Genomic DNA, 20,396 nt, shown 5'->3' with positions numbered 1-20,396 from the left:
CAGTTTTGGAAAACACACACAGGTGCATGACTAATTGAAAGGCTAATTACCTTAAAGAGACAGGACTAATGCTCTCTTTGTCTCTCTCTTTGTCTTTCTTTCATAACACACTCATGCATATACACACACAGACAGTCTCTCTTTCTCGCTCTCTCTCTCTCTGAGTGAGTTATGAGTTATGTGCAGACAGGTGGGTAGGACAGTCTATTCAAGACACATACAATTAGGCTGAAAAAATAGGCCAGGAGGAGGAGGCAAGAGAAGAATGTATTCTGGAATGTTCTGCAGTGGGTCACAGACTCAAGCCTCAGGCAGAGAACGATCCAAAAGAATGTTCTATGACCCTTCACGGGCTCAGATATGACACAGGAACGACTGTATATGAAAATTTTGTAGATGCAGAGATTTGCAAGAATCTGGGTCATGCAAGTTATTAGGGTCAAACTTCAAATTGGAGGTGAAAATAACTAAAATATCACCAATTCCCTGCGTGTGTCAGGGGAAAATTACTAATAAAAAAATGTTGGAACAATAGTTAATGGTGCATGTGGGTGTCTTTGTCTTGTTAATTCTCTTTCCTTTTATCTTTGTCCCATTTAACCTGTAGCTGATTGTATACCGTGCCTGTTCCTTCTACCTACGTCACACCTGTGAACACAAATCTAAAGTAAATATAGGCCTACTGTACTAGTTTTACCACAGTAAGTCAGACTCTACATTTACTCCCCATAACGCTCCACGTCGACAACCTTCCTCCCCACAAACAGGAGTTTGGAGAGGTGACGTGTCTCCTCAGTGATTGACGTGTTGACAACGTTGACATGTTGTCCGTTCTGACCGGGATGGACCATGATGACCTTGCAGGAAGGGGAGCTTTTAGTTACTTGTTGGCTAGAACCACAATGTAGAGCTCAAACACGTTTATGTGGGCTGTGCTTAGCTGACCTGACAGACATTGTGTAACACCGCCCCCCCCCGCCTATCTCTGAAGTGACATGTCTGTCATAACAACCCTTCACTTGAGGACTCTCCCTATGGGGGTGAGCCCTGGAGGCAGGGAGACGGGTCTCTCCACCATGGAGTCTCCCCGCCTCTGGCTGCCAAACATTGTGTGGAGGCCAGTGTTCGTTTTGGCAGGCTTTTTACATTTGCTCTTAGCCTTTAGACAAAGATGGACATTAGTTTTAGTCACATTTAATAATTTTGATCATCCTTCTTAGTTTTGGTGTAGTTTTAGTTGACGAAAACTGAAAACATTTTAGTGTAGTTAGTCTACAAAAACTTCATTTTAGTCGAGTTTTAGTTACATTTTACATTTTTGGCATTTAGCAGACACCTTATTCCAAAGCGACTTACAATCAATACGTTTGACTAAGCAAGTGAATCATCAATCCACCAGTCGTAGCAGGAAGAGTAATCTAGCTCAGGCCCGGGGCCATTGGGCACTCGCCGTTGCCTGTGGCGAAACAGATCCAGATGGATTGAAGACACCCAGAGTGAAAGTCTCGCAATGTGTAGGAGGCCAAGGCCAAACAACCGCAATCGATAAAGCCATTAGACCCAACTAATATATTCAATTCATGTATTTGTATATGCTCACAGTTGCTATCTCTGTTGCACTTCTGACACTGAAACGTTAGATCACACACCCGCTCGGCTGATATGCCGTCAACAACAGACACACAGACGCACGCATAACACGGACACACACACGTGGTAAAAAAAAACACAATCCTTGTGACTCAGTGTACTGATTCAAACAGCTTTTGTCCGTGTCCTTCTGCCTCAGCGGCCTGTCTAGTCGTTACATAAGACAGTGGAGAGCCACGGAGGTCAACATGTGAGAGGGCAGAGAGGACTGACCCGTGTCTCTGGTTGTACAGTATGAGGAAACATCATTCTGCCACCACGGTGACCATGGGACAGGACAGACAGTCCCAAATGTCAAACATGGTGGAGAAAAGAGAAAGCTACCTAAAAGCTGAGAATTTGATCACGGCTAAAAAAACGTGTGTCCTTGATTTCGACGAAACACGACCAAACGACCAAATACGACCAAATACGTGTTTGCTCTCAGGATCCATTGAGGGTCAGGACGTAACCATGGTCGCTTCGTACTTCTGACATCTCTCAGATCTGACTTTGATCGCTGGATTTGTGCAACCTATTGATGCAAAACAAGAGGATTGAATGGCAGAAAATTACAGTAGGATTCATTGTATGTGCAGTGCACTTATAATACAGGGTGTGCGTGTATGTGTGTGTGTGTGCATGTGTGCATGTGTGCATGTCTAATGTCTATGCAGCATACTTAGAGAGACAAAAGGATAGAGAACTCTTTGAGACAGGTGACCTGCTCCTCCCAAACCACAATGACAATGACTCTCTCATTACCATTGGCAGTGCCCTGTGAACATGACGTACGGGGTCGGGGGCATTGTGATGTCACTTCAGACTCTGGGTGTGTACACCAATTAAAATGTGAGTGAATGGTAAAATGGTAAATGGACTACTTAAAGCTATAAAGTAGCTATAAAGTAGCTCATGCCAAAGTGCTTTACAATGGCCTCTCGTTCACCCATTCACTCACACGGCAATGGTGGCAAGCTACCTTGAAAGGCGCCGGTCCGTTCATTGGGAGAAATGTGGAGTTCCGTGTCTTGCCCAAGGACACCTCGACACGTGACTAACCAGGGATCGAACCGCAGAACCGCCGGCCTTGCGATCATTAGATGCCGGAGTGTTTAGATATCAAACATATTCTGTCCAGTATGAGTTGATGGATGTATACGATTGTAGTCAAAGATCTAACATCAATGAATGCATACAGGTTTGGTCTGACTGAGTAGGTAAATAGAAACAGCACAACACAGAGTCACATCTGTTGGGCAACACTGGACAGCGGCCAAGAACATTACTGTTGTCAAAACAGGCCTCTTGTACTGTACAGTACCAGTCAAAAGTTTGGACACACTTCCCCATTCAATTGAATAGAAAAGTGTGTCTAAACTTTTGACTGGTACTGTATAAATGGAGTCTACCTGTTTTAAACATGCGATGCAACACAGCGATGGGTGGTTGACAGAGCAATGTAAATGTAAATGTAAATAAAAGAGAGAGAGAAAGAGAGAAAGAGAGAGGGAGAGAGAGAGAAGGGGGGGGGGGGGTTGACAGAGCAATGTAAATGTAAATGTAAATAAAAGAGAGAGAGAGAGAGAAGAGAGAGAGAGAGAGAGAGAGAGAGAGAGAGAGAGAGAGAGAGAGAGAGAGTAAGAGAGAGGGATAGTCTTTTGCAGTCAAACATGCTGGAAGTAGTCATTAGAAGATGGGTACATTGTGGCCATGAAGGGTTGCACATGGTCAGCAACAATACTCAAATAGGCTGTGGCATTCAAGCGATGATTGATTGGTATTATCGGGCCCAAAGCGTGCCAAGAAACATTCTTCCCAAACCATTACACCACCTGAATGAATGAGAAGATGTACAGGTGTTTCTAATAAAGTGTTCTAGAAGAGGTGTCGGTACTCCCAACACACATCTAAGCACTGGCTTTCAAGAGCAATCGAAAACATCACCTGCCAGGGATGACGAATGGCCTGCAAGTACGTTTTTGCAAAACAACAATCATTAGAGCAATCTTCATGCGACCAGCAAAATAAACCACACACAATGTCTTCACTCAAGATCTCTTTTATTTCAATCTGAAATTACTATTACTATTACTATTACTGAAATTACTATTACTATTACTGAAATTACTATTACTATTTATTACTATTTCAGAATCAACAAACCTAAATACGTGTAGCAGTGAAACCAACAGTTCTTCTGTCACACGATCTCGTAAAACAGGTATCCTGACCCAGAACGTCAGCTACCCCATGTCAATGGACCGCCACTAGAAGAAAATATGTTCCTAACTACAGTACAGTGTAATCCTTAGATCGACAATACACAGAACATACAATACACAGAACATACATCTCAGAGGCCTGAGGTCCCTTCTGGTCTGGGATCATTGCTTGCCCTTCTTCTTCTTGGTCCTGGTCTTCCTCTTGGTCTTGGAGTCGATGATCAGCTGAGACTGGCGCTTCAGCGTGGCCCTGGTGATGATGTCACCCTCGTCGTCCCCGCTCTCCTCCTCGTCTGAGAGAGGGGGAGAGACAGGGGGTTGACAGAGAGAGAGAGAGAGAGAGAGATGGAGACAAAGAGAGAGAGAGAGACAGGGGGTTGACAGAGAGAGAGAGAGAGAGAGGGAGAGAGACAGAGACAAAGAGAGAGAGAGAGACAGGGGGTTGACAGAGAGAGACAGAGAGAGAAAGAGAGAGACAGAGACAAAGAGAGAGAGAGAGACAGGGGGTTGACAGAGAGAGAGAGAGAGAGAGAGAGAGAGAGGGAGAGAGAGAGACAGAGACAAAGAGAGAGAGAGACAGGGGGTTGACAGAGAGAGAGAGAGAGAGATGGAGACAAAGAGAGAGAGAGAGACAGGGGGTTGACAGAGAGAGAGAGTGACAGAGAGAGAGAGAGAGAGAGAGAGAGAGAGAGAGAGAGAGAGAGAGAGAGAGACAGAGACAAAGAGAGAGAGAGACAGGGGGTTGACAGAGAGAGAGAGAGATGGAGACAAAGAGAGAGAGAGAGACAGGGGGTTGACAGAGAGAGAGAGAGACAGAGACAAAGAGAGAGAGAGAGAGACAGGGGGTTGACAGAGAGAGAGAGATGGAGACAAAGAGAGAGAGAGAGAGAGAGAGAGAGAGAGAGACAGGGGGTTGACAGAGAGAGAGAGAGAGACAGAGACAAAGAGAGAGAGAGAGACAGGTGGTTGACAGAGAGAGAGAGTGAGAGAGACAGAGAGAGAAAGAGAGACAGAGACAAAGAGAGAGAGAGAGACAGGGGGTTGACAGAGAGAGAGAGAGTGACAGAGAGAGAGAGAGAGAGAGAGAGACAGAGACAAAGAGAGAGAGAGACAGGGGGTTGACAGAGAGAGAGAGTGAGAGAGACAGAGAGAGAAAGAGAGAGACAGAGACAGAGAGACAGAGAGAGAGAGAGAGAGGGAGAGAGAGAGAGAGAGACAGAGAGAGAGAGAAAGAGAGAGACAGAGACAGAGAGAGAGAGTGAGAGAGAGAGAGAGGAAGGGGTTGACAGAGAGAGAGAGTGAGAAAGAGAGAGAGAGACAAAGAGAGTGAGAGAGGGAGGGGTAGAGAGAGAGAGAGAGAGAGAGAGAGAGAGAGAGAGAGAGAGAGAGAGAGAGAGGAGAGAGCCAGAGAGATCGAGAGAGAGAGAGAGAGGGGGGGGTGGTTGACAGAGCAATGTAAATGTAAATGTAAATAAGAGAGAGTAAGAGAGAGGGATAGTCTATTGCAGTCAAGTCACCACAGACTTCCCAAACGTGTACTGTACTCTGTACTCTGTACTCTGTCCTCTGCATGCCAGCGTGTGTGTGTGTGTGTCTCACCATCGTAGAGGTCCTGTCTCTGAGCTTCAGGCATCTGGATGCGGGTGTTGTAATGAGGTAGCTTGCCCTCGATGCTGGCATAGAACTGCACACACACACACACACACACACACACACACACACACACACGCACGCACGCACACAGACACGCACACACACACACACACACGCACGCACACAGACACGCACACACACACAACCAGAATGAGAGACAATCAGACAGCTGTGCCAAGCTTGGCTGGAACCGAGACACAGACAATGAAGGCGGGGAAGTCAGCGTCAGTCAGGCAAAGTCAACTCAACACAAATCAAAGGAGACGGTTCACAGAATGTCAGTGGTAGGAGTTCAAAAGTAGAACCGCTTGAAACAAGTACAGTTCAATGTCATTCCCTGATTCACATCCACCATCATAACCTTTACCAGTGTACTTGTATACCAGTGTAGGCCAGTGTATTTCAGTTCCTGAATGCTGTGTTCTCAAACACCAGGGGCCAGGTGGGGACGCCGCATGTTAATAATCAAGATCAAACAGTTCGGTGTGGATTTAAGTGCTTTAGTTTCCGTTGAGAAACAGAGATAAGCTATTGAAGCAGGAGTGTACATGTACTGGGCATGAAGCCTCTAGCCTAGGCGCCAAAACAGGCAACCGAGACCTGGGTGGAAATGATAAGATGGTAACCAGGTTATAGGTTATACAGCTTTACTCACTGGCAACGGTGTACAGAATCTCTCACATTAGATAAACTTCATGATTAGGTTTAATTAAGGGCCAATATCTCTCTCTCTGTCTCTCTCTCTCTCTCTCTCTCTCTCTGTCTCTCTCTCTCTCTCTCTCTCTCTCTCTCTCTCTCTCTCTCTCTCTCTCTCTCTCTCTCTGTCTCTCTGTCTCTCTGTCTCTCTCTCTCTCTCTCTCTCTCTCTCTCTCTCTCTCTCTCTCTCTCTCTCTCTCTCTCTCTCTCTCTCTTTCTCTCTCTCTCTCTTTCTCTCTCTCTTTCTCTCTCTCTCTCTTTCTCTCTCTCTATCTCTCTATATATATACATATATTATATATTATATATTATTATATAATATATATATTATATTATATACATTATTTATCTCTACAATTCCCTCCATGTACAGCAACACTGTGTACAGGATTCTTGTTTGTTCTGGATCGATTTCCCAAGCGCCAGTGTTAATATTAATTATGTGCACAAGGTCTTCTTGTCCCCCCCAGCTCACCTCCTCGTCCTCCAACTCCTTCGTGATGGCGGCCAGGTCCTTCCCCTGCAGCTCCTCCTGCAGCAGCAGCAACTTCCGTTCACACAGGGCCAGCAGCTCCACCACGTCCTCCTTTGACCCCAGGGGCAGCAGCTCCACCACGTCCTCCTTTGACCCCAGGGGCAGCAGCTCCACCACGTCCTCCTTTGACCCCAGGGGCAGCTCAGCAGCTGGGCTCCCTCCCTGGAGAGAGGAGGGGGGGTGTGGAGACAGAGAGAAGAGATGGAGAGAACGTGATAACACTATGATATACAGTGATATAATCGTTCTACTTTACTTACCCCCTCGTAGGGGGCTTGTAGGTCATATTCCACAATGTTCTAGACAAAATCTATTTTGGCAGTACTTAATATCATTTTACATTTTTTTTTCTGTTTATTCATTTCTTTTTTTCATCAAAAACACAAAACACTTGAACAGAAAAACAAACAACAGGAGAGACAGACGCCACAAACGGGGGAAAAACAAAAACAAACAAGATACAAGTAATACACAAACAATGAAGCAGACAAACAAAAATAAAAATATATAAATACATTTAAAAAAATAATAATAATAATAATCAGGGTACAAAGGTACATTTCTTTTGGGGGGGTATGCATGGCAGGGCGTGAACATAATAATCCGACAGCCATCCATCCATGATCTCAGAGCTAAAAAAACAAAACAGGGAGAGCCACTTATGTACTGCGCAGTCCTTGCAGTAATGTAGAGGCCAGTCTTGGGCCAATAAAGGCCAGATATGGATCCCACATACTGTGGAAATGGTCAGTTCTGGAGTGCAACATTGCTGTAACAAATTCACAAGGAATGCAGCTCATAATAATGTTGTGCCAGGAGTTCTTTGAAGGAGAGGCTTCTTTAATCCAGTATAGTAGAATGTTCTTCCTTGCAGCAAAAGTGAGCAAATTAAACAGTCTCTTATGACTGGGTCTTGTAATATGACAGTCGGTAAAGCCAAGAAGCAGATTTACAGGGTTAAGCTCAATAGGTGCATCAAAAATAAAGGTCAGTTCGTCTACTACACTTGACCAATAATTCTGTATCTTCGAACATGACCAAAAACAGTGAATAAAATCACCAATAAAGGTTTGACATTTACAGCACATTGGGGAAGAATCTGGATACATTTTGTTTTTGAGTGCAGGAGTTATATGTATACGGTGGAGAATTTTGAGTTGAGTTGATTTAAACCGATTACAAACAGATATATCTTTGGCATATGTCCAGACCTGCTGCCAGTCTGGGGCTCCAATAGAGATACCCAGATCTCTTTCCCACGCCACTTTAGTGGCCAGGGAGGTAGGCGGTAAAATAGAGATGAAACATTTATAGAGAGTGTTAATTCGTACAGGAACTTGGAGAGATAAGATCATTTTACATTTTTTACATTTTACATTTTGTGGCATTTAGCAGACGGACGGCCTTATTCCAAAGAGACTTACAACAAATACATTTGACTAGTGAATCATCCATCCACCAGTCAGTCATAGCAGGAACATAAAAGTAATCTATGCTCAGGTCAGGGGCCATTGGCAGTCGTCGTGCTAGAAGAAGGACGTTTCAAACGCACCAGTTCGATGTGCTGCAGCTTGTCGGCGAGGTGCTCCACGCCGGCGCGCACCGTGTTGAGGGTGCGGGTGAGCCAGTCCAGACGCTCCTTAGCAGAGTCGCGCCTCTGCTGCTCTGCCTGCAGGTGGCGCTCACACTCCTCCAGCATCTGCTGACCACTGTTACAGACAACACAGACATACAGAAAAAACATCAGAATGTGAAGGGTATTACAGACATTGGCTGTACGCCATGCAACACTATTGTTGTATCGAGAGAGAGAGATACATTTATTCCAAACCATCAATCACATTTGAGGGATTTCCCTAACAGCACCTACAGTAAGATATAAAGGTATCATGATCCAAAATGTAGTTAGCACAGTTGTATCTGCAATTTAAGCAATAAGTAGCTTAATTGTTCTATAATAGCTGACTCTTAACCATTGACCCCCGACCCCTGACCCCTGACCTGGAGAGCTTGGCCTCCCCAGAGTACTTCATGTCCTGGAAGTGTTCCTGCTGGCCGTCCCTCTCCTCCTTCAGCTGCAGCAGAGTGCTCTCGTTCTCAGCCTTCAGCTCCTCCAGGTGCTTCTGGGTGTCACTCTGGGAGATGAACCTTTCCACCACCTCCTGCACGCACACACACACACACACACACACACACACACACACACACACATACACATACTGTATATATTAGACAGATGATTAAATGAACACCACATAACAAACAGGCAACTATACACACTACACGTACACACCACACATAAACACCACACATGCACACACACGCACACACACACACACACACACAGACACACATTCTACTCTCTGTACCCGTGTGTCGGTAACTCCGGTGGCCTCTTTGATGCGGCGGAAGGCCTCCTCGTAGGTTGAGACGGCCCTCTCCTCCTCCCCCACCCTGGTGGCGCTACGCTGGGCTTCGCTGCTCAGCTCGTCTGGCTTCATGGCTGCCCGCTGGGCCTGAACGACAGAGACACAATCCAGCTTTAGACACTTGCAGCCTGTCGGTATGTGAATATTTAACACACGCAATCTGGTGTGTATGATAATAATAGTCATCGATGGTCTCTAGTGTTCTGCAGATATTGTAGTGTCAAATAACAGTTAACTGCACGAAATAACAGAGCTAAACCTGGCTAAACCTAATCACATATATCATGTCCTCTCCCACCTCCCCCTCGGGTCAACAGCTACAGTTAGGTTTAGACTTTGATCTTTGCCCACCCTTCTCTCCACATTCTCAGCCTGGGCCTTGCGCTCCTCCGCCTGTTTCTTGTAGCGGACTAGGATGCGCTCTCTCTCCTTACGCTCCTTATACACCTGCTCCTCCTTATGCTGCAGCTCTGCCTGGAGGGAGACAAAGAGAGAGAGAGAGAGAGAGAGGGGGGGGGGGGGAGAGAGACAGGAAGAGACAAGAAGAGATTAGGTGCAGGGCTATGAATGCATGGGGATTCAGCGATGATGATGATGATGATGATAACACCAGTCACCTTGGCAGCGTCTTTGGAGAGGTGCGCGTCGCTGTTCACGACCTGCAGGTCCCGGAGCTCCTGTCTCTGCCTCAGGATCTCAGCCTCCTGGCCGTCCAGCTGAGACTGGAAGGTCAGGCTCTCCTCCTGACCACAGGGAAGGTGAATACAATAATAGAATAATGTGTGTGTGTGCCGAGCAGAAGGGAGGGGAGGTTAACCCAGGACAGGAACATGGGGCTGGGTACAGGGACAGGGACAGGGGACAACCAGCAGGGAAACCAGGGCGCCGGTTCAGATCGCGACGGGTACACCTACCATCCATAGTGGCTTGTCATAGGTAATTAACCTGAGACGCCCTAGGCCTAGGGAATCAATCAGAGATGCCCTGAGGCGCCCTGGCCCACATTCACCACATAACTAAATATTATTTAGTACATCCATTGTCAAAGTTAATAGTAGGCGTGTGTACAAAACAGAAGAGGAATGTTAGGCCGTCTGCAATGAGGGCATGTGCATGCGAGGGCAGCACCTTGGCACGATACTATTTATAGACCTTGAATATGACGTGCGGTACCAGTCAAAAGTTTGGACACGGAAGTGTGTCCAATCTTTTGACTGGTACTGTAAGCTTTATGGAGATGTGTGGCACATTGCCCCTTGGGGGTTTCTTGTCCTCACTTGCACAATGTATATCCGTATCAATTCCTGTGGATGTTTCAAAAGCTGTTTAACTGACCTGCAGGTGGGCGTTCAGTTTGAGATAGCCCCTCATGATGTGTTCAGCCTCCTGACACTTCAGCTGGGCTTTCTCCAGACGGTTCTCCAGCTCCCGCAAGTTCTAGAAAACGACAAACAAACCCAGGTGCACACAGGCATGCACGCACATGTACGCACGTACACATGCACACCCACACACACACACACACACACTGATGGTTGGTTGTTCCTGAGGTGGGTATACAGTGCTATGTGGTAACAAGTCTGATTCTGATTGTGGGTGTGGGTGCCTCTGATCAGGGGGGGGTTTAGGCAGTGAGAATGATTGAGCTTAACCTTTTGGGGGTCGTGCTCCTCAGAGGCCTCCCCTTCACTCTGTGGACAAGGGTAACACATCAGTGACCATCCCATTGTAACGGTCCCATCGCATTACCCAAGAGTGCTGAAAGTGTCACCCAAGAGAGAGTATGTGTCTGTGTCTGTGTGTGTGTGTGTGTGTGTCTCTCTCTCCCTCTCTCTCTCCCTCTCTCTCTCTCTCTCTCTCTCTAGTGTTCTGTCCTGGTACCTTGGCCTCCTCCTCTCGTCTCAGTGCGCCCGGCTGTGGGCCTCTGTTGTCAGGCTTCATGCTCTGGGTCTGGGTCTGGTACTGGGTCTGGAGGTCCTCCAGGCGGCTTTGGTAGGTCTGGGTGGTGTGCTTCAGGGCGTTCAGCCTCTTCATCTTGTCACACACCTTCTGGTCCAACACCTTGAGAGCAGCCTGACCACCAAGAAGATGGGGAAGGAAACAAGCCATAAGAGAGAGAGAGAGAGAGAGAGAGAGAGAGAGATAGATAGAGAGAGAGAGAGAGAGAGAGAGAGAGAGAGAGAGAGACAGAGAGATAGATAGATCGATAGATAGATAGATAGCGAGAGAGAGAGAGAGAGATAGATAGATAGATAGATAGATAGATAGATAGATAGCGAGAGAGAGAGATAGATAGATAGATAGATAGATAGCGAGAGAGAGAGAGAGAGAGATAGATAGATAGATAGCGAGAGAGAGAGAGATAGATAGATAGATAGATAGGAAATTCAGGGGTTAAAGCAGCTCAGACCACAAAACAACAACAACAACAATAAAATAAAGTGTATCAACAGTTATTGTTCTAATACACCATGAACTCATGTTTGACATGTTCCCACCTTCCCTGACATGTTCCGGAAGGCAGCCTTCTCATTGCCTCGGCTTTGAAAGGCATCCTTTATCACCTTCTCGTCTCCCTGGAAGAGAGAAACCAAGACCAGCCAACACTGATTTAGCCACAGAACCTACAAGAGGGTCGTACAAGGGTAACGACTAAGATGGAGATATGTAATAGTGTTACATACAGCGAGAGCATCTGCCAAGTTCTGGTGCAGACGCTTGTTCTCCTCCCTCATCTGGAGGATGCATTCCCTGTTTTTCCTGACGCTGGACTGAGAACTCTCATAGTAAGCAGTTCTGTCTCCCTCTGTTGGCCAAGTCACCTTTTTATTATTTCAGCAACCACTTGGATACATGCTTCTTGGATCCTTCAGACAGTTGACCCAATATATCTCTGTTTAGCACTTTGAAAAATACATATATTATTACTTATATCTATCTATTTAGCTTATAGATAACTGTTTAGTAGGCGAAGACAACTCTTTCTTCAACTGAGGTCAACCCTGTAACGGACTGACGTTGACGTGCTTCTATGCAGATCAACTGAGGTCAACCCTGTAACGGACTGACGTTGACGTGCTTCTATGCAGATCAACTGAGGTAAACCCTGTAACGGACTAACGTTGACGTGCTTCTATGCAGATGAACCAACAACTTACCAAGCAGTTGGATTTTCCTCTGTAGTTCTGTTATTTGGTCATGAAGAGGCGGTTTTATGGCCTCTTCGCTGAAGGGCATTTTCACACCGCGCACTTTTCATAAAGCTAAATAATATATTAGCTACTAACTGACTCACTTTTGCGTGGCTTTGCTAGAGCGGATTTGTCGTGAAAACACAGACCGCCTAACTGACAAACTGTTGCCTGGCAACCGGTACACTTCCCGTCAGATTGAGGCTCGAGGACTGTGTACAAAGCTCGAGGTTGCCAAGTTTAGGACAGAACAACACAATATGCTGACTATGGCACATCAAATAGGGAGTCATTAAAATACATTATGCAAGCCTCCCGAATAGAGTGATATTCAATAATTGTAGGCAACAATAGCCTTCATGCTGAGTAAATTAAAAGCTACTTGTATAGTTGTGAAAAACTTCCGCGTTCTACCGCCAACACCGTCCGGTGTGACACATGACTGACTGACTGACTGACTGGTTCCTGCAGTGATCTTGTCTGGTCCGCGTTAGACATGTCGTGTTTCTTCAAGGTGACGCAGATCATTATTGTTTCCATCGGCAGAACTACGCGTCGCTTTATGAAGTCTCATATCTCATATCATATCTCATATCATGTATAGATGCTTTATGAAGTCTCATATCTCATATCATGTATAGATGCTTTATGAAGTCTCATATCTCATATCATGTATAGATGCAGCGAAGCTTTTTAAATGCGAACTACTACTCTACCGTACCGGAAGTGACCTTGATAGACGAGAGTCAGAGAAGCGCTCCACGGTAATTTAGGGAGCAGCTGAAGTATTCTATTATTATCTATGTTCCCATGACTTCATTGTTTTATTCATCGTCTGTTTCTATTTAGTTTGTGACTAGTCGTGACGTTAGAATTATAAGGTTCTATCTCCATTTTTGACAAAATTGAGTTTATTTTTATTTTTTATTTTACATAATCTGATCCATTAGGTGTTCATTAATGCCTGTATGGTGTTATTTTTAAAATGTTGACATTTTTTAGTTAGTAATTTAAAAAATACAAAGGTTCCATCTCACAAAACATAATGGAATGTAAAAACTTTGACGCTCAATATCTCTGAACTACCCTAAACGGAGATAGAACCTTATAATTATAAACGGAGATAGAACCTTCTCATTCTAAACGGAGATAGAACCTTCTCATTCTAAACGGAGATGGAACCTTATCATTCTAAACGGAGATAGAACCTTATCATTCTAAACGGAGATAGAACCTTATCATTCTAAACGGAGATAGAACCTTATCATTCTAACGTCACCTAGTGTTAATAGTGTTGTGTTAGGATGGGTGTAGTTCTCCGGAACCTCCAGAAGGTGGTGCCGCTGCGCCGCGCCAGGCTGCGCAGGGACGTGGAGACGCTCAGACACATCCTGGGGATCCAGAAGTTTGATCTGGGTGTCATCTGCGTGGACAACCGCAAGATTCAACGAATCAATAACATTTATCGAAAAAATAACATGCCCACGGATGTCCTCTCTTTTCCTTTCTATGAGGTGGGTAGCAGGGGTTCGACATATGAATGAATGAATGAAAGAGATAGATAGATAGATAGACTTTATTTGTCATTGTTACAGTACAGGTACCAAACAACGAAATTTAGGAGGGGAGGCTCCCCTGGTGTTTAAGAAAGGAAAAAGAAACACATTTTGGAAAAAGCATAGATGCATAAAATCACAAGAAGATAAAGAGCTGGTTTACATCAATAGAGGCTATGTACACAATCCACTGTACTATACTGCACAGATAGTCAACTAGGGTTGTCATATTGCACAAGAAAGTATTTTTTCACATTTTTTTAAAGTGTCACAGTTTGCAGGCTTGAAAATGTACATGTTTGTGCCTCAGCACTAGCTGCCATTACAATCCGTCCGGACTTGTCCTGGGCCCAGAACTTAGGCCTTTTCTGTGTTCAGGGCCTTGACGGCCCTGTGGTAGAAGCAGTTCTTCAGTCTGTTTGTCTTAGCGGCCGGGGTCCTGTACCTCCTGTTCGAGGGCAGCTTGACAAAGTGTTCGTGCCCAGGGTGGGTCGGGTCCTTGGAGATCTTGGAGGCCCTCCTGAGACAGCGTGTTTCGTACAGCTTCTCCAGAGAGGGGAGGGTGGCGCCGGTGATCCCCTGTGCTGTTCTCACGACTCTCTGTAGATCGTTTCTCTCCGCTGCCGTGCAGCTGTGGTACCAGTTGGAGATGCCGAAGGTGAGGATGCTCTCCACTGCGCCGTGGTAGAAGGCCACCAGCATCTCCTGCTTGCTGTGTTGTTTCTTGAGGCATCTCAGGGTGTATAGCCGCTGTTGTGCCCTCTTGATGGTGCCTTTAGTGTTGTCCTTCCAGGCCAGGTCATCCCGTATGATGTGTCCCAGGAAACGGAGGTTTGAGACCATCTCTACGCTCTCTCCGTCGATGAGCAGGGGCAGGATCTCGGACTTTTTCCTCCTGTAGTCTACGATGAGTTCCTGGGTCTTTGACTTGTTTAGCAGCAGGTTGTTTACCTTGCACAGCTTGCTCAATTGCTCTACCTCATCCCTGTACGCCGCCTCGTCCCCCCCCGAGATACATCCCACCACGGTGGTGTCGTCTGCAAACTTTACGATGTAGTTGCTGGGGTGGATGGGGGTGAAGTCGTGGGTGTAGAGGTTGTAGAGGATGGGGCTTAGCACGCAGCCCTGGGGTGACCCAGTGCTGAGGCTGAGGGCTGTGGAGGTGTGGGGGCCCACCCGCACCCTCTGGGGGCGGTTGGTCAGGAAGTCCTTGATCCACGCACATATAGAGTGTGATAGACCCAGGTCTAGTAGTTTGGTCACTAGCCTGTCTGGAAGGATGGTGTTAAAGGCGGAGCTGAAGTCCACGAAGAGCAGTCTCGCGTAGCTGTTTCCCCTCTCCAGGTGGGATAGAGTGGCGTGGAGAGTCGTCGCTATGGCGTCCTCTGTGGACCTGTGGGCTCTGTAGGCGAACTGGTATGGATCCAGGTTGGGCGGGAGGCGTGTGAGTATGTGGGCCCGGACTAGTTTCTCGAAGCACTTCATGATGATTGGTGTGAGTGCCACCGGGCGGTAGTCGTTTAGGCAGCTCACCGTGCTTTTCTTCGGGACTGGGATGATAGTTGAGGTTTTCAGGCAGGGTGGGACGGTGGCCTGGGACAGGGACTGGTTAAAGATGTTGGTGAAGACCCCGGCCAGCTGGTCGGCGCAGTCTCTCAGCACCCGTCCCAGGACGCCATCCGGCCCCGAGGCTTTCCTGGGGTCCACCGCCTTCAGTACGCGTCTCACCTCGTGCTCTGTGAGGGTGAGGCTGCTGAGAGCTGGAGAGAGTGGTGTCTGTGTTGTGGTTACCTCCGTTCGCCCCTCGTCGAACCGGGCGTAGAAGGTGTTCAGCTTTCCCGCCAGCAGGGGGTCGTCCTCTGCGGCTGTGAGCCTGTTGGCTCTGAAGTTTGTCATCTGCTGAACCCCCTGCCACATCCGCCTGGAGTCGTTGCTCAGGAGGCATTCCTCAATCTTCTCTCTGTGCTCTGCCTTGGCCGCTTTGATGCCGCGCTTTAGGTTGGCCCTGGTGGAGCTGTACAGCGGTGTGCGCTTTCCTGCGAAGAAGGCGTTGTCCCTCTCATTTAACAGTTTTTGGACCTTCCCAGTCATCCATGGCTTCGTGTTGGGGTAGACCCGGACCCGTTTGTCCACGGTGACTGAGTTGGTGCAGTTCACTATGTGGTTCAGAACCGACGACGTGTACTGTTCCAGGTCCTCATGCTCATATTCCTGCCATAGGGTGTCATTTAGGCAGATCTGCAGTGGAGCGGACCCTTCTGGCCAGGTTCTGACAGTCTTAGTGGTGGTGGGAGCACTTTTCCCCATTGTGGTGTATGCAGGAATCAGGAGGATTGACACATGGTCAGACATGCCTAGATGAGCTAGCGGACTAGCCTTGTAAGCACGTTTGATGTTGGTGTATACCTTATCCAGTGTTTTTTCTCCCCTCGTTGCACATTTTACATGCTGGTAGAACTTGGGTAGTACTGCCTTCAGGTCGACATGATTAAAGTCCCCCGCTATGATGTGGATAGCCTGAATGAATGAATGAAAGAATGAATGAATGAATGAATGAATGAATGAATGAATGAATGAATGAATGAAAGAATGAATGAAAGAACGAATGAATGAAAGAATGAAAGAATGAAAGAATGAACGAACGAATGAACGAATGAAAGAATGAATGAAAGAATGAATGAATGAATGAATGAATGAAAGAACGAACGAATGAACAAATGAATGAAAGAACGAATGAACGAATGAATGAATGAATGAATGGCTACTGTGAGTGACTGACTAGTTGGAGTCATATCTCCTGCAGTAAAAGCCGCTGACTTGTGATGATGATCCACCTTACGACCCTCCTAGGATCTGAGGCCTGGGAAGCTGCCGTGTCCTCTGCACAGAGACGAGCTGAACCTGGGAGACGTGTTCCTGGGGGTGGAGTACCTGATGCAGCAGAGCCAGGAGGAGGCCGCGTCTCAGGACCTTCACGGGATCCTCACGGTGATCAAACTTCATAACTTTATGGGGGTAGAGAGGCTATGTCATTAAGTCAACTATTGGGTTGTTTTGTTGGGCTGATGTTCTGGGAGGTGTTGGTGATTGGCTGATGTTCAGGGAGGTGATGGTGATTGGCTGACAGCTGTCTGGTCGCCGTTGGTAACCAGGTAACCTCGACAGCCCTGCTTGTGAAACATCAGCTTTTATGAGGAGACAGTTGTTATGAACTTAGGCTTTTATTTTGAGTGAAATTTAAGTGACTTAAGACAAAAGTAGTGACTCAGTATGCAAAGTCAACCCACCTCTACCTTATCATAAGCATCAGCTCTTTTTATACAACCTAAATGTACATAGATGAATAACATATACATGCCATATCCTGGATGCAGACGTAATGTAAGTGGAGAGGAGATTGATGGGGAGTTGACAATACTACCGAATGAATGAAGATTAATGATATTATTCTATTCTTTTACGGTACTGTCTCAATTATATTTGAGCCATTTTCTGGGGTCTACCAGTACGCGCACGCCCAGTGTACCAGAGATTCTTTTGCGCGACAATCAGAAAACGCTTGTGTGTCTGCATTTTATACAACAGTTAGTTACGACCAAGTAATTTGATTGGACAAGAGGCATTCCATGAGTGCTGATATACAGTATAACAGCACTGGGACCTTTAACTATATGTATCACTCCGCCGCACAGATGTTCTACTAAATGACTTTAATTAGACTACATGTTTGTGTTCAGGTTACTAGGCAACAGTCCAGTTGAAGTTCAGTTGCGGAACTATTTTTATTTTATTTTTATGATTAAATAAACAAACAAATCATAATCTGTTGTCGCTTATTACTGTTAACTAATAAATGGCGCTGTAGAACTGATGTATAAAAGCAATATCACACTGGAGGTCGTGCTGTTATACTGAATATCAGCACGGCTGTGATTGCCTGCGGCCTCGTACCTACGACCCAATCACAGCCGTGCTAATATTCAGTATAACAACACGACCTCCAGTGTGATATTGCTTAATCGTCTGCGTTTTGTCGTTGTGTAGCCTAGGCCGAAAACTGTCGGTCGTTTGGACTAACTCTCCGTTCTCTTTGACTTAGGCGGTTACTGCCCACGGGATCTGTCACCTGCTGGGCTACAGACACGAGACGGAAGAGGAGTGGACTGAGGTACGGACCACCTGGGAGTGTAACGACCCACTTCCATAGTGTGTCATACTTATTACACCTCGGCACGTGGACGGTTCTGTTTAACAGTTTTTTCCCTCTCTCTCTCTCTCCCTCCCTCTCTCTCCTCTCTCTCCCTCTCTCTCTCTCCCTCTCTCTGTTTCTCTCTCCCTCTCCCTCTGTCTCTCTCTCTGTCTCTCTCCCCCTCTCTCTCTCTCTCTCCCTCTCTCTCCCTCTCTCTCTCCCTCTGTCTCTCTCTCCCTCTCTCTCTCTCTCTCTCTGTCTCTCTCCCTCTCTCTCCCTCTCTCTCTCTCCTCCCTCTCCCTGTCTCTCTCTCTCGCTCCCTCTCTCTCTGTCTCTCCCTCTCTCTCTCTCTCCCTCTCCCTCTCTCCCTCCCTCTCTCCCTCTCTCTCTCTCTCTCCCTCTCTCTCTCTCCCCTCTCTCTCTCTCTGTCTCTCTCTCCCTCTCTCTCTCTGTCTCTCCCTCTCTCTCTCTCTCTCTCCCTCTCTCTCTCTCTCTCTCTCTCTCTCTCTCTCTCTGTCTCTCTCTCTGTCTCTCTCTCTCTCTCTGGTCACAGATGCTGCAGAAGGAAACCTACGTTCTGAGTGAGTTCAATCGGCTCACAGGCCGACACCTGGAACCTCTGACCAAGAAGTGTAGTCAAGACAGGTGACCAGAGCCGCACGCCATGGCGGGATTCGAACGTTGCACCCGGGACACGAGTCGTTGGCCGGAACACTGTTTATTTCCTTTGGTGAGGCCGTGGACCGTCTTAGAGACACTGATGACACGTTGGTTGTTGATCCTCTGGACACTTGACTCCTGCAGTGACAATCAAGCAATACTGTTGTTGAAGGTAGATTCAGCTGTGTGACGGAGCAATAAGTGCTGGGGTGATGATGACTTCCAAAGCCAACACACTTGTCTTGCACAGATGCCTATGGAATTGCTAATGAGTGAAACATATTGCTTCATTTTTCAACTTGACATTTCTGGGGGGGGGGGGGGGGGGGGGGGGGGAAGAGTAAAACTATCCAAACCACATTGCTTTCACAGTAATATTTGTTTTATTTTAAAATGCGCTTTAGGAAGTCAAATGTCGAATGCTGAACAAGAAACAAAAGCTTTGTCCAGCCTGCTGCTTCTCTCCACTCTGCGTCACAGACACCCACATGGACATGACACCTAGGGGGGGTATTCCATCAATGTCGCTAAAGGAAAATCCAGGCTTATATTTGATGTCTTGTGAGTCTTATCAAAATAATAAGCCTGGATTTGCCTTTAGAGACGTTGATGGAATACTCCCCTGGGGCATACTCAGACACCCATATAGAAATAGATTGTGTACACCTGACACCACTAACTGCCACACACGTCTTAATTCACCTAACTCACGTAACATAGCTTCAGTTTCTGAGGTATCTTACCACTGAACTACACATTCGTAGCTTTACATACTTGGTTGTAAGATTTCATAAAAATGTGGTCATCTGCTTTTTGTTATGAATTAATATGAATGAAGCGTGACAGACATCCTGTGGAATTGATAGTTCATTAACTATCACCTCCAGAACAACAGATTCAAAACCATTCAGGATGTCCACTGATAACTGTAGGATTACTGTGTGTCAGGTGAAAACTGGGCTGATGAAGTTTGCAGTAGTGGTTGAGGAGCTTTTTTTTTGTGTTCAATCTCTCGGCGGGCTCTCTGTGGCCTCTAAACTCTCTCTCTCTCTCTCTCTCTCTCTCTCTCTCTCTCTCTCTCTCTCTCTCTCTCTCTCTCTCTCTCTCTCTCTCTCTCTCTGTCTCTCTCTCTCTCTCTCTCTCTCTCTCTCTCTCTCTCTCTCTCTCTCTCTGTGGCCTCAGGAATCATAGTAGTTTCACCCCATTTTATGTATGAGAACAATATCACAATATGCTCCAAATATGTATATGTTACGGTACATGTGGGAATACGGTACATGTGGGAAAACTAGGGTTAGGGTTAGTTGCTAGGGTGCTATGGTTAGGGTTAGGGTTAGAGGGGTAGGGTTAGGGTTAGGGTTAGGGTTAGACATGCCAGCATGTACCAAGTCACCCTAGCACCTAACCCTAACCCTAGTTTTCCCACATGTACCGTATTCCCACATGTACCGTAACATATACATATTTGGAGCATATTGTGATATTGTTCTCATACATAAAATTCTATACACCTATTCTCCTCACTCAATGCTAGCAGGGGACCAAGGAATATCTGGCCCTAGAGAAACATAGCAAAGGAAGCCTAGGCGATGGGAATACTGGCCGTGTCAGGTTAGGAGACATCATAAAGACT

General features: G+C 46.5%; 2 protein-coding genes across 2 annotated transcripts; one reads left to right on the top strand and one right to left on the bottom strand.

Moving 5' to 3' along the window:
- Nucleotides 1–3,856: 3,856 nt before the first annotated feature.
- Nucleotides 3,857–12,404, bottom strand: odad3 (outer dynein arm docking complex subunit 3; the record flags this gene model as incomplete). The annotated part of the gene is made up of 14 exons (XM_080523770.1): nucleotides 3,857–4,147; nucleotides 5,454–5,538; nucleotides 6,679–6,825; nucleotides 8,291–8,447; nucleotides 8,740–8,900; nucleotides 9,108–9,254; nucleotides 9,519–9,641; nucleotides 9,785–9,910; nucleotides 10,503–10,604; nucleotides 10,820–10,858; nucleotides 11,049–11,240; nucleotides 11,666–11,743; nucleotides 11,852–11,973; nucleotides 12,326–12,404. The coding sequence occupies 14 exons, from the start codon at nucleotides 12,402–12,404 to the stop codon at nucleotides 4,017–4,019; spliced, it is 1,689 nt and encodes a 562-aa protein (XP_080379896.1). The 3' UTR covers nucleotides 3,857–4,016.
- Nucleotides 12,405–13,662: 1,258 nt separating this feature from the next.
- Nucleotides 13,663–18,821, top strand: LOC308150978 (endoribonuclease YbeY-like; the record flags this gene model as incomplete). Its single annotated transcript, XM_080523771.1, has 4 exons — nucleotides 13,663–13,872; nucleotides 16,765–16,902; nucleotides 18,014–18,082; nucleotides 18,657–18,821. The coding sequence occupies 4 exons, from the start codon at nucleotides 13,663–13,665 to the stop codon at nucleotides 18,750–18,752; spliced, it is 513 nt and encodes a 170-aa protein (XP_080379897.1). The 3' UTR covers nucleotides 18,753–18,821.
- Nucleotides 18,822–20,396: the final 1,575 nt, after the last annotated feature.

The sequence above is a fragment of the Nansenia antarctica genome, assembly GCF_963989245.1.
Source record: "Nansenia antarctica genome assembly, chromosome: 2".
NCBI classification, from domain to species: domain Eukaryota; kingdom Metazoa; phylum Chordata; class Actinopteri; order Argentiniformes; family Microstomatidae; genus Nansenia; species Nansenia antarctica.
The sequence above is the reverse complement of the archived record's forward strand: the minus strand, read 5'-3'. Positions and strand labels throughout refer to the sequence as shown.